General features: G+C 40.8%; 5 protein-coding genes across 5 annotated transcripts; 2 read left to right on the forward strand and 3 right to left on the reverse strand.

The window, feature by feature from the left end:
* Positions 1-2509: 2509 nt before the first annotated feature.
* On the reverse strand, positions 2510-6341 carry foxj2 (forkhead box J2). The gene is made up of 10 exons (XM_080858322.1): positions 6203-6341; positions 5587-5915; positions 4888-4962; positions 4661-4741; positions 4453-4563; positions 4214-4373; positions 3976-4104; positions 3734-3862; positions 3117-3464; positions 2510-2800 (listed from the first exon to the last, which is right to left on the reverse strand). Exons 2-10 carry the CDS (start codon positions 5899-5901, stop codon positions 2706-2708), a joined length of 1443 nt encoding a protein of 480 aa, XP_080714448.1. The 5' UTR covers positions 5902-5915; positions 6203-6341; the 3' UTR covers positions 2510-2705.
* Positions 6342-6663: 322 nt separating this feature from the next.
* Positions 6664-8755, reverse strand: isoc2 (isochorismatase domain containing 2). Its single transcript, XM_080857710.1, has 6 exons — positions 8719-8755; positions 8387-8511; positions 8036-8248; positions 7680-7750; positions 7437-7554; positions 6664-7031 (listed from the first exon to the last, which is right to left on the reverse strand). Coding segments are annotated over exons 1-6 (594 nt in total). The 5' UTR covers positions 8720-8755; the 3' UTR covers positions 6664-6965.
* Positions 8756-9205: 450 nt separating this feature from the next.
* Positions 9206-11642, forward strand: atg12 (ATG12 autophagy related 12 homolog; the record flags this gene model as incomplete). The annotated part of the gene is made up of 4 exons (XM_080858554.1): positions 9206-9350; positions 9928-10064; positions 10207-10269; positions 11533-11642. The coding sequence occupies 4 exons, from the start codon at positions 9206-9208 to the stop codon at positions 11590-11592; spliced, it is 405 nt and encodes a 134-aa protein (XP_080714680.1). The 3' UTR covers positions 11593-11642.
* Positions 11643-14024: 2382 nt separating this feature from the next.
* On the forward strand, positions 14025-17143 carry LOC308380867 (germ cell-specific gene 1-like protein; the record flags this gene model as incomplete). The annotated part of the gene is made up of 6 exons (XM_080858312.1): positions 14025-14220; positions 15739-15930; positions 16021-16068; positions 16142-16294; positions 16459-16570; positions 16759-17143. The coding sequence occupies 6 exons, from the start codon at positions 14025-14027 to the stop codon at positions 17141-17143; spliced, it is 1086 nt and encodes a 361-aa protein (XP_080714438.1).
* A 2182-nt stretch (positions 17144-19325) lies between these two features.
* Positions 19326-22599, reverse strand: rcvrn2 (recoverin 2; the record flags this gene model as incomplete). Its single annotated transcript, XM_080857847.1, has 3 exons — positions 19326-19411; positions 19731-19842; positions 22219-22599. 3 exons carry the CDS (start codon positions 22597-22599, stop codon positions 19326-19328), a joined length of 579 nt encoding a protein of 192 aa, XP_080713973.1.
* Between the last annotated feature and the right edge of the window lie 1232 nt (positions 22600-23831).

A 23831-nucleotide genomic window follows, 5' to 3' on the forward strand; every position in this document is an offset into this window, starting at 1 on the left:
TAAAATGCTTGTATAAAAACAGAAGATCATTTGAATTAAACGTAAAAAAAAAAAAAATTATAATAAATTTTAAGTGCGGGACTGGATGAATGATCCGTGCTGTCATTTCTAATTTAGATTTTAAAAAGAAACAAACTGTCTTACTGGGGTAAGTCCAAATTTGTGCCGTTTTGTCACATGCACCTTTGGGAAATATTGGAAAGATTAAAACACTGGTACAGTAAAATAATCACGGTGTCCAAGCCCTTTCCCATCACTCCTTGATAAAGTATGAACGACTTCATGCATTCAGTAGAGGGTTAAATGATTTGGCACCCTCAGGATGTTGAGAACAAGGCATTCTAATGCTAAAGCTGAAGCGTTCTCATTTCAGCAAGAAGAGGGTATACTGGATCACTTTCAGCAGCCCACTTGCCACTATGTAGTAGACGGAACCAGAATTTAACAAGGACATCCTGTAATACATCCTGTTCATTTACTCCAGAGCACCTGATACTTTTAAGTTGCCAGGTGCTACTGGACAGTGCTTGTCTGAGAACTTAGAAATCCTTACCAATAACCTGAGCCTGGAAAAGCCAGCTGCATCTACACCTTGTCCTCCTTTGCAATCATGCCTTTCACTACTTTTTTTCTGCCAGTCCTGATAGAGAGTTCATCGTGCACACTGCTAGTGTTCAGATTCTTCACTATCTGACAATTCTGTCCTGTAATCATGTATTAGGCCTATTCATCCGTATCTAACTGAGTGACATAGCTATGACTGATACAAATGTCTTGTAGAAGTTGCATTTTATGACCCAGATGGCCATTTGACATATGAAATCAGCACTGCCAAGCTGCCAGTAATGTCTAGATGCTCAGGAATGGATTCTTGTATTTTTTGGCAGCACTCAGAATGGAAGACCACAACTCAAAATCAATCAACTCCTTTGAAATCCTATGCTGGAGCACCATAAAGGGGACCCAATATTGCACCACGTTTGTTCAGTAGGTTTTGCTTTCTTATGATTTACAACCAAGATGGCTTCACAAGAATGTTTTCATCTCACACTTAAAAAAAAACGGTTAAACGCAGGCAAAAAGACTTAGAGGTGGGAGACCAAATAGCTGTGATTAAGAAATGTAATCCTACATTTAGAAGTATGCACACCTCGCCTCTAGTAAAAGTATAGCTCTATGCATCAATAGTAGATGACATAATTGAGAGCATTGTATTTTTTTAGTTTGTATTTATATATATATTTCAGAGATTAATTAAGTCGTTTACAATACAGGGGGTATACATTATTTTTCTTTCTACTAGTCAGCCCATGACATGTCCTTCTATGAGGGGTGACTGATAAGTGATTTGAACAGATAAGATGAATACGTTTGTGGCCTAAGGTAGAAGGAGATGTATTATAAAGCTGTGATTACATGCACACACATGTAGTACAACTGTGGGTGATTATGCAGAAGGCTGTAAATTAATAACTTTGGTGGTATTCCTCTTTCAGATTAATGAAAAAAAGTCTGCACTGTCTGAGAAAATGGACAAGGTTGGCCTTCGTGCAATCATTTGCCAGGGAGGTCCAAGAGGACATGGTGGCAACACTACGGGAGGGTGCCCCTTCATACAGCATGGTGAACAAGTAGCGGATGACTGCATGAAGACTCATGCTGTCCAGACAGTGCTGACTTGCAATTTTGAATGATCTGAAATAGAAATACCACTACAAGTTATTAACTTCCACATTTCTGAATATTCACTCACAGAGATGAATTGTACATGCATGTAACGACAGCTATATAACTGCGTTATTTGCAAAAACATGACTCTGTTATCATGGATTTTCATAATCATGTTTTTTATTGTGCACTCCAGGTAATATCTGCAGCTGGGTTATTTTCCCTTAATTCATAAAAACTGAGACATTTTTGTAAATGAACTCTCCCTTCTACCTTGTGCCACAGGCGTATCAATCACCCCTCCTATCTATATGCACATTGATCTTCCAGTTGAACATTGGAGCAGGAACACAAACATTGAAACTCATCATTGAAATTAAATGCGTGATGAAGCTAATGTCAGCCACATTACTGTAATGGGACCTTTTGGACTTTAGCTTTAGGCCATTGTGGACATGTAACATAGACTGCATGATAGACTACAAATGTGTTGTGTAAGCTCCACCTCCTCTCTTTTCCTCTAATCTCCTTTCCTCTGCTCTCCCCTCCTTCTCTCCTCTCCCCCTCTAGTGCTTTAATGATTCTTCACCTTACACTCACTGCAATGACATGAAATCAGACTACAATGATGCATCAGAAAATGGTATATTTTATTTAAATACTTGCATTCACAAACTTGAACATTTTGCAAGTGTCAGGATAGTCAAAATACCATTTACCAATATATTTAGCCATTTTATGTTAATATGAATTGTGGTTTTAAAAAAAAAAGACAGTTGAAATGGTTAAAGATACCATGCATTTATCAGCATATGTCAGCCATTCAGCTGCTTCAGCCACCTAACTCATCTGAATTCCATCAAGTATTGTCAAGCTATGTCAGTGGGTGTCATAAACTCCCTTTCCTGTGCATGCGCATAGTTTAATCACCCTGTGAGGCAGGTGAGCCATCCTCTCACTTTAACTTGGAGTGTGTTCTACACCATCAGTGTAATGCGTGTGTAGGTCGGAGCTTGTACAGTCTCTTTGTCATATCCTCACACAATCAGTGAATCCCAGTCGAAGTCATCTTGAAACTCCTCACTGTTGCTTTGCTTCATTGGGGGCCGTGTCATGGTTGGTGAATGGACAGCTGTGGGGCACAGACAAACGAAATTGGCCCTGTGAGATCATTTTAGATTTATATAGCTATGCTAAGTTATCCAAGGAATGCTGTGAATGCTGTTACAAGTAGTACATGGAAGATGAATTAATGTATTTATCCCACCATTTCACTCAATGCTAGACACACAGACACAAGTAATCATACCACATGTGATTTCTTATCATCTTTCAAATCAATGACTGTATTAATACCTTGTTAACATGGTACTTCACCAATTGTTGGTCTATATTTGACCTGTTTAATCAACCTACAGGAGGGGTTTTGGCACAGAAGACGTTCCTACCCTTTGGTGACATGTGCTGGTTGGGGGCTGGCTGGAGCAGACTCTGCCTCTGGAAGGGCTGGGTTTGAGTCTGGGGGGGAAGGCTCCTCCTGATGTTCTGGGAGCCTGGCTCAGTCATGGGGGGGTAGGCTAGGGGTGAGGGGTTAGTCAGACTTGCCAGTGTGGGTGGAGTCGAAGACGGAAAAGACAGGGTGGCTGGAGGAGCCAGCATGGAGGGACTACCAGAGGTGGATTCGAACAAGCCCTTTTGAGTGAAGAAGCGGTTCAGAGAGTCACAAAGTGAAGTGAAGAGCAGCGGATCCAGGGCCCAATCACAGAGTTCAGCCTGCCTCATGCTCTCCACAAGGTCTGAAAAAGAGGATTATGTAAGTTTTATGAAACGTTCACATCACACTGAACTTAAATACTATATCACTGAAATGATGGCTACAACATCATTACCACCCTTTATAAATATGTACAGCACTATTTAAACTGAGCCCACTTATTCTCACAGCAACTCCACAAGCACAATATATATCTATGTATATCAGCCATAATATGCCATTATGTCATGTTCAAGAAGATAACCTTTGTAAAGCATACTGGAATTTCAAACAAAAAAAACTTAAACGAACCAGGGTGACTGGAGAGGTCTATGTTGGACCAGTCCAGACCGTTGGCGATCCTGAAACTCTCTTTTAAAGAATCAGGGTTGTTTAACCAGTCTGATGGTACGACTGCAGGGGAGTATGATAAAGACGACCCTTTGGGAGAATTGATGGAGGAAAGAAGAATTAAATGTAATATAGAGAAAGTCATTGGCTGGCATCCTATGTTAACCATAACTTTGCTAAAAGACTTTGCCATCTCTGCTCACCAGTATTTAGTGTCGGTCGCTCTTGCTCAGGGTTTGGATTCTGACAAGGTTGTGGGGAAAGTGGAGGGAGGGTTGGAGTGTGCAATGGGGCACTGTCATTATTCATCCCGAATGAAGGTGCAACATCCGCTACCATGGTGTGATGGTGAAAAAGAAAAAGATGTATTGCATAAGGAATAGCTTGCCAAATAAAACATGGACATTCGGAAAAAATACTCCATTTTCCCATCAGTCTTACATTGTGAGGCGACTCTCTCTCTCATAGTACGACAGAGGGACTGGAAAGAGGCGTACAGATCTGGCATGTTGAGATCCGTGAAGGAGAAGCGTAGAGGGGGATCGTTCATGGAATGTCCCGGAAGAGGAGCTGATGGGGAAACCACAGGGGGTGCACGTTGCTGCAGCAACAAACATAAACACTCTGTTAGTGAAGTGTGAGACATGTGGAAAACATGTGGCTTTAAAGAGGCTGTATACCTTAAAGGGTGGTGGTGACATCACATTTTTTGGGGCAGACTGTGGGGAAACGCACGCAGGCTGAACCTGAGGCTTCAATTCCTGAACCTGTGCTCTCTGAGTAACCTGTATCTTTAGGATTAGAGCAATTTGTTATTATACATTCTCAAAGAAGTGGCATTACTGAATGATGTTTTAAAGTAGCTGAATGATAAGAAAACAATTCTACCTCAGATTCTATGGGATACGGACGTTTGGTTCCTCTTGGCTCTTGGGTGTCAGGGGGACCGTCCATTGTCCAGTAAGAACCCTTTAAAGACATTTTAGGGAGAGACTTGAAGAGGTGTTGGACATACTTCTATGCTAAGACTAAGAAAGAAACACTCTTGAATTGCCTTCTTCAAATATATGGAAGTGTTTAAGCATGAAATGAGTAAACAAAATATGTTACATCACCTTTCCTGGATCATTCTGGGGCCGTGGGACTTTTCGGAAACACTTATTCAGGGACAGGTTATGTCGAATTGAGTTCTGTGAGTTCAAGTATATCACAATTGATGTCACTGTTAGCATAAAAGCACGTGCTACAACATTAATGTATATGATAACATGGTACATGAGGTAGAGTGGCCATCAAATGAATGTAATATACAACTGAAATTAAGAAAAATCAGGCCGAATTTACTATTCCTTTTGTAGTCTTATCATCTATGCCTGATACTTTTAGCTGCACTAGAGCATTTGACCAAACTACAAACACATGACTATCAAGAGGAAGGTACTGTTTTTAAAAGACTCCATTGTACACACTGGGAGAGTTTCCTGGTAACAGCTAGATCTGCTCAGCAACAGCAATGTTAGTGGCTCCCCCCAAAGGATGAATTCTTCAGAGAGAAGGTAAGATGGGGATAACTTGAGAGGACTGTGTTGCACCAGACATCTCCAGTCACCCTGGTGTAACCCTCCATGAGGTTGACCAGTGAGGTTGACCAGTATAACATTTACTGTATGTCTGAAACAGTACAGAATGTTGTTGTGCTGTTTGAAACAACACTAAGTGCACAACTGGACCGAACAACACTGAATATTGTTTCAAACAACCAAATGAGTTACATTTTCCAATGAAAGGCCGAGTTGCATTTTTGCATACCCTACCTTCCAGCCTCGTCCTCCCCTGCTGTAGTAAGGGAAGGTGTCACTGATCCAAGTATAGATGTCATTCAAACTAAGTTTTCCCTCAGGGGCTGCACGGATCGCCATTGCAATGAGTGTGGCGTAGCTGTGAGGAGGCTTCCCTTTAGAGTTGGAGGGAGATGGGGATGAGGGAATACAGGGAGGAATGTCTCTCTCTCTCCCGCTATCTCTCCTCTTCTCCTTCTCCACTCGCTGTTTGCCCGATCGCAAAGTGCTTATGCCTAGTTGAGGAAGCCAGTCTATGCTGGTTAAGCTTGAGTCCAGTTCTGAGGTCATTATTGTGCTGGACACTGTATTGGGCAGAAAGCAGACTTTACAGTTGATCCACTCAGTTCTGCACAAAATGAGACATAAAAGCAATCCCTTTGTTTCTAACCATTCTCAGACTATGACATAACAGCTACAGGTTTATGAATAACTAAAACAGATCAGTTTTCATGGCTAGTTCCTGTTATACCGTAAAAGCAGTGTTGCAGCAGAGTACCAAAACATTTCACAGCACTGAAGTATAAGACAAGTTTCCACACATTCTTTCCTAATAGCCTCAGATGTAATTAGCAGAGAAAGGTTAACTTACCTCTCCCCTGTCAACAGGCCCCAGGCTTCACACAGTGTCAATTTTTAATGCTGTCATCAGTCGTGCAAGGCTATGAGTCGAGTTGAGTCCTTGTGTTGTTTGGTTTGTCTGTCTTCTTCTGCTCAGCCTATGAGTAGCACTTTCATGATTTGACTCTGGACGCTATCTTTTTGGTTGTTTTGTTTTAATAAAGACGGTCAAAACGTATTGAGAAAAACTTCCTTTTTCTTGCGCTGGCTTTCTCCCACCCTCTTTTTCTGTCTCCTGTGAGAGTCATATGCTCCTCCTACTGTGTGACATCATCCCTTTTTTTCTCTTTCTCTTTTGCTCCCTCCCTCTCTCCACCTCTATGGAATGGCAACACACCCTGCACTCGGTTCAACACTTCCTGTTCCACAGTGAGTTTTTGCTATGGATCTGGAGTCAGTCACCTTAGGGAGTGGACACCAGGGGGAGTAAGCCTTATATTTTTACTTTCATAACGTCAGTATACATTTTAAGAAGTAAGAATGAGACAGTTATTTAAATGATTGATATAATTGTGTTTTAAAAGTGTTTATTAGATTATATCAGACTCTCTATACATTTCAAATCTGTACAATTCACAAGATACAAATGTAAATATGTCTGAACAAACTGTCATCTAAGAACAATCGCAGTCATGCAGCTCTCAACAAACAGGTTTTATTGCTGTGTCATATTGCAGAGCACACACAAAAACGATGTGGAAAGCACTTGCTGTGAAAAGGCCTCTTCCTGCTCATCACAGGGAGCTAAATAAACCCAGCAGTCCTGTGTCAGGTGAGGGGTGGGCCAGCAGCTTCTGGATCTGTGGACAGAGGTAGAGAACAGATATCATTGCTGCTGATTTGTGAGGCTTCTAGCTGCACTGTCTTTATACACAGTGGCCCTTTATATAAGGTGTCTTGCTTGACATTCCATTCAACAATTATATGTAATTTATAATTATTTATAATTTATCATTAAAGTGATGAAATTCTTTAAATAACTGTCACGACATTTACTATTTGCCTTTTTTTAGAGTATAATTTCCAAATTAAAGGTAAGTTGTAAAAGAGGATACATAGTTAAGTCAACTGTATTTTGTTTGAAGTTTTCCAGCTTTTTGTAAGCATCCTATGCTCCATTATGCAGTGTTGTGATAGGAGTTCACCTACTTCGTGTATTTCCTGTAATACCCACTAATTTCTCTGAGCGGGAAAGATTTCAATACCTCTTTGAAATTAGGGTGCTTGGCATCCTGCACCAGTTGCAGCAGAAGTCCCTCAGTTGTGGTGAGGAAAGCTCCACTCTGCTTTAGACGAGACAGCGCAAACAACCGGTCTGTCTGACTGTAAGAGACAAGCAGGCAAATGTCCACATCAGTCATTTTTTTCAAAAGATTAGACCAACAGGTGGTCAAAATAAATAGCATGCCATACCAGGTACATGAATCTGTGTATAGTGTGTTAGGTACCTTCGTGAGGAGACTGCATCTGCCACAATATGAACCTCTATGCCTCTGTCCAGGAGGTCAAAGGTTGTGCACTAAAAGAAAAAATAGACATGAGAAAGTTAATAAAAATACTAAAAGTGTTGATAGTAAGATATCCTTCCTGATTCTGATTCTTCCTGATATGGTGGCTTAATATTCAGTACTGACATAACATTCAATGAGTTACACAATCTTAGTAGCACAATAACTTTTCAACCTGCATTAAACCTCCGTAAACATCAGATTATGTGTGATTCTAAGAGACTTAATTTCCTGCTTCATTTATTGCACTTGAACCCTTTCCCAATCGTAAGATACAAGTCATTAGCCTACAGTACCGCAATGCATGCTTGAGCCTCAATTCCACACAAGATGGCCTTCTTTGGCTCCCCAAGTGCCTTGAGCTCACTCTCCACCTCCTCAGTCAGCATGGAAAACTTGGTTTTAGCGTAAGCCTTCAGGTCTGAGGCCCCCAGCTCTGGCACAGTTGGACCCAGTCCCTTGGGATACTGTTCTGTCACGATAGGAGGGATGCCAAGAGTCCGGCAAGCCTGTGTGACAGCACATACATAATGAGCTGAGTGCATTAATGTCTCCTTTTAAATATGAGGACGTTGAAGTGCTCGATTGGCTTCAAATAAATAGCATGCCATACCAGCACTACCTAATAACGAAGGACTGAGCCTCACCTGAAGTACTCGAGCTGCGTTGCTCACTATGTTGGTGAACTGGAAAATGGTCGGACGGAATTTGTCCTGCATGTCACAAAGCAACAGAACAGTTCCTTTGGTCGAAAGTCTTCCAATGCTCCCCACTGCAATTGAGATTTAATAACATTTCTGAATGCAATACAATATTCAGTTCAATCACAATCAGAGACCATAAGTCAGTCCTCGCTTATTAAGTTAAAGACTTAGATACGGTAAAGGCTCTTGCCTTTGCATTGCCGTTCACATTCAATTCATTATCTGCTTTTATATAAGCAGAGTCATAATAGCTACAAACCCCACTATACACTTACTGCTGACGACAAGATGACCACAATCCAATAGTTTAGACGAGGACAAGTCACTGGTGTTGGGACTGATTAGCTGGTATTTACAGAGTGGACGTTTCCGCCCCCATTTCTTATTGGAAAGTTCTAAAATGACAGTCAGTTATATTTCCAAAGACTTCCTCAAGCCGACGCTGCTTCAAGACAGGTGATTCCCAACACGATGACACGTTAGAGGTTGGAAACAAAAACTGCCTCGAGTCCTTCGACGAGATACCTGAGGACATGTGGCGTTTATTAAGTTATCTTGTGTAAAATTGACACTACAGAACTACCGACCTCCAGACCTAAATATAACGGCGTCGGCCGACGCATATTGAGGTGCGTGAACAACGCAGCAGTACGTATGGGCAGTGCTAAGTATCTCCCAGCCAGTGAGAAAACAAGTATCAACAGGATTGACATATAATCCAACCAACTGTATGCAACAACTGCAGGCTCATAACTTGACGTCATGACAAAGCTGCACTCCTCCAACGCAGACTCATTTGCAAAGATGTCAGATAATGCTGACTCTCCAACAGAATCACAAAAAGAAGAGCCGCCTACACAGCAGCCTCCGACTGAAGACTCTGGACTTGTAGATGAAAAGAAAAAGAGTAATTATGTTCACTTTACTCTTATAAATATTAAGTCTTGCGCTAAAGCTAAGCTGCCAAAAGCAGGCTATCTCTGACGCTAACTACCTAGTTAGCCTGCCTCCTACTTCCGCATTTCCCTTTTGACGGACATTTCTGCTAGCGTATGAATGGGTAAATAGCCACGAATTGACCAATGGTTGTGGCAGAAATCCTTTGGGGGTGGTGCTAATATGTCACATGGCTTTATTTTTGTCATAACAATTTTCAAAGTTTGTCATTGTTTATGATTACAAAAAGAGAACACCTAATGTTGTAACAGAACTACACTTTTCATTCCCGGGGAAGCTTCACGAGTCACACTCGTTAGTTGACGTGAACTCTAGCTGTCACAGCACACATTCAGGTTTTTTTTTTTTTTGCATGAATGGCTTGTTATTATTATCTTGGTAATATTGCACCGTCGTTAAAACCCAGCTATAGGTGAATTCCGCACATATGAGGGCTTGAATGGATTTCACTTGGCAGTTATCTGTTAGGGTGTGCCTCTTAACGTCGTCCACAGTAACCATAACACGAGAATGCCATTTTTCTGCAGTTGATGTGTTACTAAAGGCTGTTGGAGACACTCCCATTATGAAGACCAAGAAGTGGACTGTGGAGCGCGGAAGAACAGTGCATTCCCTTTCACAGTTTATCTCACGTTTTCTAAAGCTTGAGCCTAGTGAACAACTGGTAAGATACTTACTCGTCTATCAATTCCTACATACATATCCCATTATATGCTATTACAATATGCCTTCCCTCCATACATTTCATAGCAGTGTAACAAAATATAGCTCTTTTATGACTAAAGTCTGTTATGTCTCTTCCCCAGTTTATATATGTCAATCAGTCTTTTGCACCCTCGCCTGACCAAGAAGTAGGTGTGCTTTTTGAGGTAAGCCGTTATGATCAAAGTATTGCTGGAATACTATTTATTTTACTTTATTTTAAAAAGTAAAAATAGTGATACATTAAATTAATGAAAAACCTGCTCGATATAGCTCTCAGCAACATGCAAGCTATAAGCAGTGTAAATTAAGTAATATTGTGGTATGTTTGCTAATCAGGGAAAAGTACTGACTCTGAATAAACAAATTTGTTCTCTGCTGTAGGCTTAAAATATTGATGGATGCTGTGACTGTTTGGGGTGGGAATCACAGAAAATAGATACGATACCATCACGATATGTTGCCCACGTTAACAATGGTGTCATGATCAATATATTGCAAGACGATTATCTACGATACATCACAATATCTTTGTAACCAAACAAGAAAAAACTCCTAAAAAGGCTGAAAGCAAGAATTATGCATTTTTTCACTGCATTGTGGTGTCAGTTTCGCAGAATTTGACAACTGAGATGAAACAATGCACAACTAAATTGATAAAGTCTGAGCCCAGTGTCCCATTTCTGAAGTTTCCTGAACATCCACCAATGCAGTGACATTTGCAAAGATATCAGATAATGCTCTGAGCCTTAAGCAGAAACATCCAGGCATCAGCACTTATTCCAGTTAACCTCAAGAGGGGGCTGCAAGTGAAAGAGTTTTGTCAGAATTTGTCTTTTACCCCTTATATTTAGCACATTGCATTTTGGACGTTGTCGCTGCCAAATGTGAGTCCGCTGCCTGATGTGAGTCCGCATGCGCAAACACAAACGGTTCACACATAATGTGGGTTTATTTAATGTTATATTTAATTGTGTTGTAAACGGTTAACAGCATAAGGCTCAACGTCAACATATGGGGCTATGTTGTATTACTGTTACTACTAGTAATGAATGCACTGCTTAACTAATAATTCAATAAACTTGAAGCGTAACATCATAAACCTTGGTGGATTTCAAACGTAAACAAATGCGCTTGTCACCGTTTACAACACAATTAAATATACCAGTGAATAAACCCACATTATGCGTGAACCGTTTGTGTTTGCGCATGCGGACTCACATCAGGCAGCGGACTCACATTTGGCAGCGACAGACGTGCTCGGACACAGTATTTTTACATGTTATTTAGAATAATTTAAGATAAGGAGATGTATTATATTCTTTCAACTAGCTGAAATGAAGGTGAATTAAATTAGGACGTAGTGAAGTGCTAGTGCTATGTTAATTGTGATTCCTAGAACTTAGTAACAAGACCTTTATCTTTTCCAGTCTTTCGGCAGCGATGGAAAGTTGGTTCTACACTACTGTAAATCTCAAGCCTGGGGCTGATCCATGTTTTATGTCTTGTCACACTCATACAAAACCAAACACATTTTTATCAGGCGTTTATTGTTTATGTTCTATATGTTTTTTTTTTTTTTTAAATGTAAATAACAAAGTGTAAATAAATAAATGAATGTTTCAGACATCTCTTTCTGTGTCTCCCATTCTTTGCTCTTTATGCCATTACATTTGGTGGGACATGGTTTTGATGCAGATAAAAAAAATTAATAAAGGAAAACTCATTTGTGGGACATAATCTTCAAAGCTCACACAATTGTTCTGTTGAAGCATTCCCTTTAGCATAGTTATCATGTTTGGATGTCATCTTTGGATTACTTAAGCTCTTTTGGAAATGATTGGATGTGACAGAGCAATATGCAGCCCCACTATAATAATGGCACTCTAGGTGCAAAGCTCTATAAAGCTACAAAGGCGTGTTTTAACTGTTAGTTAGAGATGGAACGTCAAAGGAAAAAGATTGAGGGAATTTAAGACTTGGATGTTGAAAAGAGAAAGTGCAGCAACAGATGGAGGGATTACGCGAAATCTGGGTGGATCTCTTGACCAATTCCCAAGAAGGACAGGGATGGGGTGAAGGCGGAGGATTGCTAAAAAAAAGATGAAGGAAGACCTGAGTGAGTGAGCACGCGAAGGAGTGTGGCAGTCAGCGGGAAAGGTGAAGGTCACCTTTTTGGGCAAGAAGCGCAGGATTGATACAGGAGGAGGAATTTGCCGGAACATTGCGAAATGTCACAGCAGTGATTTTACATTCTAAGGATGTAACATTTGACTGAAAAGCAAGATTTTTATGGTTGAGAAAAGCATGCAAAAGGTAGGCAACTGATTTTAATTTTCATATTTTTTTTCAAATTTGATCTATTATGATCTGTACATGTGACTGATGTTTGATAGTTTAAAAAAATGTATAAAGTATATGAAGTTAATGATCTCAAAGATGCAACACAGTTCAATGTCCCTGCAATGGATATAATTTGCCTTAATGACAAGAAGTATATTTTGATGAAACAGTTGCAATAAGAGCTAATTCATCGTTAATTATGATTTTTAAAATAATTTATAAATATTGCAGTCAGAAATCAGCAGCCATACTGATGTGGCATCTTGAACATTTCTATTTAAGTCATGACTTTTATCATAATCTTTCATAACACTAAGACACTCTGACAACATTTTTGTGTCCCTCAGTTTAAAATGAGAAATTTGTTTAAGTCATGACTTTTATCATAATCTTTCATAACACTAAGACACTCTGACAACATTTTTGTGTCCCTCAGTTTAAAATGAGAAATTTGTTCATGAATTGTTTCTAACATGTTTGCAGACTTCCTTGAAGAGACATTGAAGGCATAAGCAGCACAGGGGTCTGTCCATGTCCTTTCATTGCAGTTCCCTTTCTTGGTCCCACCCACCCAACCACACACACACACACCTAGTACAAACAGATTAAAACAGATTAATATGGATTACATGTAAAGATAGATTTAAATCAGGAGATTAACCAATCATGTCATCAAAAAAACTAATCCTTTGATTTCCCCCCCACTCTTCTCTCATCTTTATTTTATTTCCATCAGAATCTTAAGTGGTGGACAGGAATCTCTTCTGAGTCATTAAGGTGGATAGACTCGATGATTAACACATCTCTGTATGAGACAGATAAACAAATAAACAAACAGGGCCTTTGGAAATAGCCTGACAGATTGACCTCGCCTGACAGAGGCTCCAAAACTGTAATACCTACTAGTCATAGAAATGAAGGAATGTCTTATGCGTGGCAGAAGTTGAAGATGGGGCATTATATCCTCAGGCACCATATGACAGAGAATAATCCAAAAACCAACCACAATCACATTCAATCACACTGAAATCTGATCATTGAAAGCAGCAATGTGCATTATCGCTGTACGGTGTAAATGGTTACACTGGTAGCTCAGTCTGCTTTGTTTTATTGACTTTTGAGGGCAGACCAGCTCATGGCTCAGATGAACTGTCTGTCACAGAGATATATGTAATAGGATAACATAGACAGAAGTCCCATGAGGCATATGTCCTGTGGTTGCAAAGTCCTCCCTTGGCCTGACCCTCTTCAGAGATAAATCCCCCTTGTTCATTTGTGCTTCCCATCTGCCGATTTTCCTTCAGTCACTGGAGACTGGATTGTTGTGCACAAATTCCCCTTCTACAACTCACTTTCTTCCTAGAACTGTACCACGTATTCATCACGTCCATTTCCTAATCCATTTACACTTTACACCCTCCTACCTTTTTTAAACTTTCCTCTCATTACTGTGATTTTTGTGATTTACCCCAATGTTCTGACTCTCTCCATTCCTTCACTGTGTGTATATCTGCTCTCTGTTCTCTGCCTTGGCCACTTCCTGGTTCCTCCTTGTTCCAGCTCCTCCCTCACTGCTACCATGTTAGAGCACATGTCCCGCCGCTCTAGGTCCCTTCTCTCCCTGTCACTGACCTCCCTGGCGCTGGCTCTGTCTGTGCTGGCCTTCTGCACATCCTACTGGTGTGAGGGAACACACAAGGTGGTCAAGCCCCTCTGCCTGTCGCCCGTCAAGATGAAGAACTGTGGGCAAAACAACAGTGAGCCCTACACTACGGGTAAAAGGCCACCGTGTCTTTATTGTGTGGTGTCAGATTGAAGTTAAAGTTTACTTAGCTGAGAGCAGATGAATTCGAGGCCTCTGTAATATTGGGCGGAAATCTCATGTAAAATGTACTACCTTCGGAAATAATGATAATTCCTCACACTACCAAAGATGCAAACCTGCCTACTTCTGGCTAAATCAGATCATGGATCAATGAAGGGAATCCTTAATTTCGAGGAGTTGGAAACGGTCCTCTGTAAGGTCATAAGGTCAATTCTGATCTAGCTGAAGAGATGACCCAGGTAGCAGCTGATCCTGTAGTAGAGGATGTGGCCCTGATGTGGGCCAGCGTCAGCGTCAGTTGCTATGTGGGGACCAGAATGAGCAGCAAGGTTAAAGTGCGTGCAGGCAGAAGGCCCAGGAGAGAGCAGGGGGACTGGGGCATTAATAAGGCATGCATGATGTTTGAGTGAGAGGTCATACAGGGTAAAACACATCTGTAAGGGTTGATTAATTTCACCATGCCGAGGATTGGATTTACTTCATAATGAGGTATGTAGCCTCCCGTTCCGCAATAGGTCTAATGAATTCTATATGTAAAGCCTTCTGTATATTACAGGGTTTAAGGTTTTATTCTGGTTTTGATTTCCTGAGCAGATGTCCTTAAGCCTTGAAGAGATTGACAGGGCCCACAGGTCTCACATGCTTTAATCCCTTCACGCCGCAGGATTTGTCAGGTTTAGGATTTCCTCCTTTCAAAACACAAAGACACAGCTGGAGCACACCTGGTAGCCTTGTATAAGAGAGAGGGTACAGTCAGTGGATTTGTGTTTTGCAGTATTTTATGGGAAGTGATAGCAGACTTGATAACCTTTGCCATATTCACTGTACTGCCTATTCCCATACATGATTGAAGTGTAGGTATGTTTTGATGTTGCCATCAGAATTATTTTAGTGTAGATCTCTGGAAAGGTTGGAGACTGCACAGGATCTGAACGGGAGCCTGGTAGCTGGTAGATTTTTATTCAGATTTTGTCTTTGATAGATGTCAACGTCATACTTGCAAAAGATTGTTCAGAACCAAAACCGAGACATGAGCCCCACCAGCAGTGCTTTGCTTTTAGTTTTGGTAGAACAATTGTGGTGGGTGAATTGTATTCATATAATTCCAATAGGCAAGGTATAATTAATTGCCTTTGGGCATTTGTTCTGTGACATCAAAATAACCGTAAAAAAATCTTGGTAGGCTAATACTAATACTGAAAGCCAGCTGCAAGCTGTTTTCTAAAGGCATTCTGGTATGCACTGATATGCAACAGAATCTGAAATCTGAAACGTCAACAAATTTTGCGGTAAACAGTTGATTCAATTATCTCTTGGCATGCTTAATTGTTTTCCCAAGAAGAGCATTGCCGTAATGAAGTGTGATACAAGCTTTTACTTCAAACCAGAGTCATTGCTCTCCTCCCATTCTTGGTCACGTTTCATGGCAATACATGAAGGAACTTTATTTCCAGCTTGTAAATTGCAGAGTCTCCAACTCCTGACCCGCGAGGCCCATCTAATCGGACAATGTCACCAAAGAGGAGGGAGGAACTGGCCAAAATACGCCAGAGGCAACTAGCCAACGCTGTTCAGTACATCTGGGAGACTGGGGAGGACAAGTACATGTTCCGCTACTTCCACACGGGATTCTGGCAGTCTTGTGAAAAACATATTGAAGGTGAGTTTACATGGCAACTGCAGATCTATCATCTGTAAAATAGCAATTTTTTTTATTGTGTCACTGAATGTCTGGAATGTTCTTTTTCAGGTGAAAGGTGCCGCAGCTTCTTCGGGCTAACACCAGGAGAAACCCATGGTAATTGTATGTGCCACATGTTTATATGTGTGCTTCTCATACATTTGTACTGATACCCTCTTCTTCTTTGCAGGAGTGTTGTGGTTGTCAATGATATCTGAGTTCATGTACATCACCCTATTGGGCATGGGCTTCCTTCTGATGTGGTTGGAAGTGCTGTGTTCCCATAAAGAGATGCATGCACTCAAAATCAATGCATTTGCTGCCGTCTGCACTGTGCTGTCTGGTGAGTTGGACTACAATCTCTTTAAGAGAATGCACTTCTGAGGTCCCTGTTCCGTCAGTCAGAATTTTGAATGAAATTGTAATGTGTTTTTGCTTCCTCTATTTTGTTTGTTACACCTATTTATACACACACACACACACAAACGCAACGCATCTTTTTTTTAGGTTTGATGGGGATGATAGCTCACATGATGTACACAACCGTGTTCCAGATGACTGTGATTGTGGGGCCCAAAGACTGGAGACCTCAGACATGGGACTACGGCTGGTCATTTGCGTAGGTTTTCATGCTTATGTACTCAGTGCTGTATTCCTTCACAATGGTTTACTTTGCATTAACATCACTTGGGCTTGCACTTGGCACAAGGTTATTCTTAGTTCAGTAGTGTGTAGTATGGTGTAGATCTGTGAGCAGACCTCCTCTTCCTCGTCTTTTGCTCACAGTCATCCTCTTTCCCTCCACAGCCTTGCTTGGGTGTCCTTCAGCTGTTGCATGGGAGCTGCTGTTTTCACACTCAACTCCTACACCAAAACCATCATCGAGCTGAAGCACAGACAGAGGTTGCGGCTGGAGGAGGCCCGTGCCGCCAGCCACGCACCGTCCTATGATGAAGTGGTGCCAGGGGGCGCCCTCTACTCGGTGAGCAGTCTACTGCAGTGTCCGGATGGGATGATGGACATGATGTGGTCCACGGATGGAACAATGGGAGTGGTGGGAGAAGAGGACGGGGATGTACCCACAATGGTCCTGGTGGGCGGGTGTGGCCCGGATGGATGTGAAGATTGTGAGAGAGAAATGGATGAAATGGAGGAGGCCATGGAGAGAGAGAGAACAGACTCACCTTGTTAGAAAAGCAGGGCAAATAGGTATTTGTACATTTTCAGGCCCCGGAGGAGCTAACATGGAGCCGATGCTAATACGTAATTACAGATGAGTTTCTGGGCTGAATGATTCTAAATCACGTGGATTGTTACATACATACATGAGACAGTTTTGTTACCGATGGCTGCAAATGACATGTGTAAGAAATGTAAAAGAGTTGTTAACTATGGAAAAGATAATTGATTTATCACTTGCGCTCAATAAATCACAGCAAAGGTTGAAATAAAATGCTACGCAGTTATGTTTGATTGTCAGATAAAGGTGTTTGAGTTGACTTACAGATATCACTTTAATCATTTCTTCAAAAGCAAGGCATGGTGCTTACTTTGAAATTATTTGATTTTCATTTTGAAGTGTTTTACTGGTATTGTATTTGGCTTTGGTTTGATATTTTGCAAGTTCTCTCTTGTGTGCTCCCTCTAACAGTACACGTTTTTCTCTCTCTCTCTTTCGCTCTTATGTATTGTCCATTCCCCTCTCCCTTACTTTTGCCTCTTTATCTAAGTGTTGGCCTGTGGGAGTTCCCTGGTTCTTAGTCATCTGCTGAATGGACAATGGGTGAGAATGGATGTAGAACCTGACAGGAAGAATAACACATTCGTTGACAGAGATTAGTGGGAAGAGAGAGTGGGGAATGAAAACAGGAGATTTTTTTGTAAGTCTGTTCTCAGATGTGGAGCACAAGATTATGCCCGTAATCCTGAGTTGGATGTAGAATCAAGGGAAGAGAAGAGATGGAGACACCAGTAAACATGAGGTTATGAAATGATGTGAGGTGACCTAACACACAAATACAAACATACTGCCACATACTGTACAGTCATCGACATGCACAGACACAGACACAGACACAGACACGCACACGCACACGCACACGCACACGCACACGCACACGCACACGCACACGCACACACACACACACACACACACACACACACACACACACACACACACACACACACACACACACACACACAGACACACACACACACACAGACACAGACACACAGACACACACACACACACACACACACACACACAGACACAGACACAGACACAGACACAGACACAGACACACACACACACACACACACACACACAGACACACACACACACACACACACACACACACAGCAGACCTCTAAATTCACCTCACCTAAACCCAGTAGATTATTTATTGTACTATTTGTAGGCCAGTTTGTCAATCATTCATTGGCTCTTACTGAACACACAAGCAGAGAAAAGCCCGATCTGCCAGTTTTTCAGAAATCTTTATTATAGCTAAATTAAAAACAAATATTCTGGAAAAATAAAAACGCCACAGCCTTAGCACACATCTCATCATTCTAATGACTGATTCCCATGACCTCTGGAATCATTTTCTGGAGGTGACAGTCTTTTAGTAGCAGTCTGTCCTTTTGTAATACATAGCAGAACAGAAGGCTTGAATGGGTTTGCATTGATATATAGTATCACGAGAGGACCTTATTACCAAATCCAAGATTTGTTAAACTTAAATTTTAATGAAATGGTACTGCATTCACATTTCATTTAACATTGTAGCTTAACATTTCCTTTGTAAGTATAATTTACAAGCCTGGTATTACTGTCCCACACATTACATGGTTTTTAACTGTATATGATCATTTCTTGTAGTGTGGCAGCTCCAGGTTACAGGTGGTTTACTGTCCCAAAAGAGTAGAGAGGATTCTGACCTACACACGTCTTTCAGTCATCATTATAGTGGAACAATACAACTTAGCATATAATTGATACCTATGCTTCGTGAATATCTTGTCCACAACACCAGCACTTCTGTAAAAAGCTGCTACTCTCTATGGTTTGGCTCATGTGTACATACATAACTATGATGAATGCTAACATGCACTCCCGTCATTACCAGGGACACTTCTTCAAATGAAGACATCAAGATGACCCCACTCAAATACTTTTCTCGCATTACATAGTTTTGCTAGAGTACAAATACAAGAGAATGGCGGCCAGAGGGAAACAAAGGAACGAGGAAGGGAGTTAAGAGAAAGGGAGGAGAGGACACACGTAAAATGGAGAAAGTGATGGCATGCCTGAACCAAAGAGGGAACATTGGGTAAAGAGTACACTGGATAAAGGGAGAAACAAAATATGATGTTTATTTCATGGGTTCATACATAATGAGACGTAGCGCATTTTCATTATCCAGCACCCCTTGGATAAATTCACCCTCAGCAAGGCGTTCTAAGTAAAACAAGAATAAAAGGAAAAGTTTTAGTTGAATTGAAAAACATAACTCCCACATTAAATTATTAGACAAAAAACAATGACTAAATTCCTGGAGAGATACTGTATGTTTAGATTGGCTTTAACAGAGAAAAAATTCTTATGCTGATGCAAAATCTTATATTTAGTATATAAGGTGTGAATCCACATGATGTTCTGCAGCCTGCAAGCAATTATTGAGTAAAGAATAGACATGCCTTTAGAACAGCCATATTTCTTAGCCTTTGACACATAACTGCCAGGGCCCTAAAAAACTTCCAAAGGGGAGTTACTTTACCATTGTCCTTCTTGTCGAAATATGACCACAGCTTTTCGGCTCTCTTTTCTGGGTTGTTCTCATCTGCTGGGAGCTTTTCCTGCTCCTCTTTAGGGATCAGTTTGAAGATGGCCTAAGAAAGACAAAACATCATTTTCAAATCACTTATATCATTTTAGTTCAGATCACTGCAAATTGAGCCCTCATCAAACACCATAAGAGCGACTTCTGGTGATGCCATGTATCTCATACACATGCAGCATACACAGTAGTTAGAACATGATTCTGATGCAGTAATATGGCCCTTGTAGTAAACAAGTGTGACCACAGGGGGGAGGCCAGGAGGTAATTGTCTATAAGACACAAGTCAGTGTGCCAACTTTGTGAATCCCACCAACAATGTGTTTTTTTTTTTTTTGCCACACCAAAGCAGTGCAATATGAAGAATTCTTCACCCCTTATACAATATAGGACCATGCCTTATGTGGCTTCCAAATGATGTAATAGTTTATATAATCATTATATTATATTAAGGTGCAATGTTGAAAATACTTATTACTTGTTATAATGGATCTTAACACATCACACAATTTCACATGGCATGTTGTTTGCCAGAAAAAAGCTTTACCCCAAAATATATATATTTTTATAATAAACTTTTTTTTGTTAGCACATCTTGACTTTTACAATATTGACATCCCATTTGGGACGGAGTAGGGGCTTCTCCTTTACACAGTGCCCAGCAGGAAACATCACTCTCGGTTTAGTTTATGCATAGAAATTGTACTGTTTGTCATACGTAGGGCACGTGTTGAATTAACCCCAATAAACCCAAATTAAGCCAAATTAAGGCCACACAGCCACCATTACAGCTTCATGTGTTTAAAACTCTGATTTGACTAATTTCAGTCTGATTTACATCTGAGAATGTTTAACACATTTGAGAATAAGCACATAACATCCGAGGTCCTGTTCCAAAGCAGTACAAAAATTGCACTTGGGAAATAGAATAACACATAAAAACAGTGTTTGGGGTGCCTGGATGTATGTAAAATAAGGAACCAGATAAGGAACCAGGCCGATGCTCTTAAAGTGAGCAGCAGTTAGGAAAAGAGCACTTGTCTCAGGCGCTTAAAGACAGATTAGTGAAGATTAGGGCCATGGCCAAGCTGCTAGCTGATCAACAAGCTGCTTTCTGTTGCTGTGGCCTTTTGCTAAGCTCTGATATATCTATATCTACCTTTTCCTATCACATATTCTTATTGAGGGTGCAGGAGTCATCTCTACACATATTTGTGACATGTTGCACACTGTCCCTGTGGAAAGAAATATCTCTTGTGGAAAGTGAAGGAAAGTGGATTTAAATAGAGTACATCACAATTCACCAAATGCTATGTTCTGTGCTATTATGATAGCAATAACAAATTCCTCCATGGTTAGAATGTTAACATTCATGCTTAAGAACTCAATGTTTACTGTGAACCTTTCTCCTTTGCATGTGACAACAACTTTGTTGTTTGTTAGTGATGTTCTTGTAAATGCATAATGTATGCTGCCTGCACCACACTCTAGGATAAGCCATTGAACATATGTAAGACTATAGGCATCCTTGGGTCTCCTTGCACAGTGTAAAAACATTGTTTGTCAAATGCCCTTCTTGTTTAATATGGTGATACAATGACACACACCATACACACACCAAACCCAATCCTTATAATAGCAGAGGGTCAGTGATGGGCTTGAAGTACTTTTGGAAATAAAACTCGTATTTCACTGACCAACAGCAACCTTGTTTGTGGATGGAATCTTGATTCTTGAATCAAATCTAAGGAGATTAAGATTCATGTGTTTTTTATGTTACTCAATAAGTAACTGGTGTCCAGGATTGTCACAACATCTTACTTTTACATTAACCACTGCCAAAGTCAGTTGACAGGGTACCATAATGGGAGATTATTCACTCGCAAAGGATAATCACAGAGTAACAGACCAGGGCCTGACCCTAGGTATAGCCTACGCAATTCCCATTGCCCGTCATTGGATCAAACAAACACTGTGGCAGTTTACAGGGAAAGATCTGAAAGCTCAAAACAATTCAATTAATATTTGTATTATATATATATATATACATATATATATTTTTTTTTACAAAATAACAACCAAGCTGCCATTATCGATTGTCCTCCTATATTACCACTTATTATCTCAGGTGACAAGTAGGCATCACTTTAAAAAGTTTGGGTCTTATTTTGACTGAAATTCAACACCTCAGAAGTGCTGAATAAAGCAGAGTGATTCCTTCAGAGTAAACAAATAATGTAAATCTTTGGCAAAGATGATGACCTACATTACCAACTGCTCAAGAGGATCTTAACACCACAATGCTCTAAATTAATGTGGCTAGGAGTGACCTGGAACGTCTTTCAAGTATATAGTTAGATAGACAGAGTTAGTCTGGTGCAATTTCAATTCCGAAGCATCCCCACAGTATGACCCTGGTGAAACTCACTTGGCAGATCTCTCCTACTTCTGACTTGGTGATGTAGCCATTCTTGTCTACATCGAAAAGCGAGAAAGCCCACTCTAGTTTCCGCTGTGTCTTCCCGCTGGAGGTCATGTGTAGGGCAATGATGTACTCCTTGAAATCCAGTGTCCCATCATCATTGGTGTCAAAGGAGCGGAAGACGTGTTGAGCGTATGTCTTTGCATCACTGTCAGGGAAAAACTTTGCATAGATGCTTTCAAATTCCTCAGGGCTGATGCGTCCTGAGGGGCACGTCTTCTGGAAGTTCTCGTACCACTGGGACAACTCATTCTCTGAGAATTTGGTGTTCAGCTTCAGATCCTCCAGGATCTCCTTTGACATGGCGCTGCTTTTTGTGTTTCCCATCTTGTGCTCTTGGGTGAGGGGTTTACACACCCTTTGATCTAGCCTGCTATAAGAGTCCACTCAAGCACCACTCAAGTCGATTCTTCTTCTATACCTCACAGGTATGATCTTCCCCTGAAAAATCTCAGCTCAGACCTGTTGTTCCCGACAAATTGCACTACTCAAGGCTGGCTGGATAGACTGACAGTCTGCTTGCTGGACCTAGCTGTGGTAACTGAGAGAATCTAAAGCTTACCCAAGGTGAGAATTGGATATTTAAGTGATGACGAAAGCCAAGGGTTGGGAGACAATAACACAGAAGATGAGGAGGTAAAGGGTTAGGCAGACTTAGCCTCCTACCTTTGACAGCGGCATTAAACCTATTACACGAGGATTATACTGGCTGAGCCCCTGTGCCCTGATTTAGCTCCTGACACAACTATAACCCAACTGACCACAATTTAAAGATATGCTGCCGCTCAGAATTGTGTGGATGATTGTTTTCATTTCAATCCACAGACCACAGAATTTTCACCAGTCCAATGATATCTACTGTATATATCTTAATATACCAATATATCAACGAAGACACAAATCCTGATGATGAATTATTATAGTTTAAATAAATAGTAATTTATTTAAATTAGTAGTAATACATAGTAATTCTGTTGTTTATAGGCAGGCAGAACATTTTATCAAGTAAGGGTAGACACCATTATCTATTCAGACAAACAACCTGCATTCACCTGATGAGTTCTTAGCTAGTTTCACTAGGCCTCTTAATTGATAATTAGTGCAATAGGCTTAGCTCGTTTTTTTGCCAATGCATCTATTTTTAGAAGACTTGGTGGTCCCAGATGCTACTCCCAGTCACCCCCTTCCCCCCTTTGTTTCCTTCATCTGTACAAGGCTCAACCAGTGCCAATGTGACAAGTAGAATTAAAGCCATCTTCATTTCATGAAGTTCTGATTTGGGCTTAGAAAATGCATACATTTCTAACTCTGAGCACCACTCATTGAGCGTCAAATATACAACAATCTGTGAACAGTCCACTGCTTCCTTAGTTTGCTGATAAATGAGCTCAGATCACTTTTACAGAGCTACACGATGGCACTCACTTCTACCAAATTATGCACCTGTTCCTGATTTACCATCTTGAGCACATGTACATCCTTACAATCATACCAAACAACAACCACACTAATTAGGCTTAATGGAGTGAGGACTGTCTCACTCTTAACTGACCATCTGT

The sequence above is a fragment of the Sprattus sprattus genome (assembly GCF_963457725.1).
Source record: "Sprattus sprattus genome assembly, chromosome: 19".
NCBI lineage: Eukaryota > Metazoa > Chordata > Actinopteri > Clupeiformes > Clupeidae > Sprattus > Sprattus sprattus.

Bases quoted from the DNA above. Each gene is read 5' to 3' on its own strand.
- foxj2 (XM_080858322.1), bottom strand. From the start codon at position 5,901: ATGACCTCAGAACTGGACTCAAGCTTAACCAGCATAGACTGGCTTCCT. The intron at 4,963-5,586 runs GTAGGGTATGCA...TTGAACTCACAG, and splicing joins GGGGAGGACGAGGCTGGAAG to AACTCAATTCGACATAACCT. The intron at 2,801-3,116 runs GTAGGAACGTCT...TGTGCCCCACAG, and splicing joins CCAGCACATGTCACCAAAGG to CTGTCCATTCACCAACCATG.
- isoc2 (XM_080857710.1), bottom strand. The intron at 8,249-8,386 runs GTGAGGCTCAGT...GCTGTCACACAG, and splicing joins ACGCAGCTCGAGTACTTCAG to GCTTGCCGGACTCTTGGCAT. The intron at 7,555-7,679 runs GTACCTAACACA...TGTCTCTTACAG, and splicing joins GATGCAGTCTCCTCACGAAG to TCAGACAGACCGGTTGTTTG.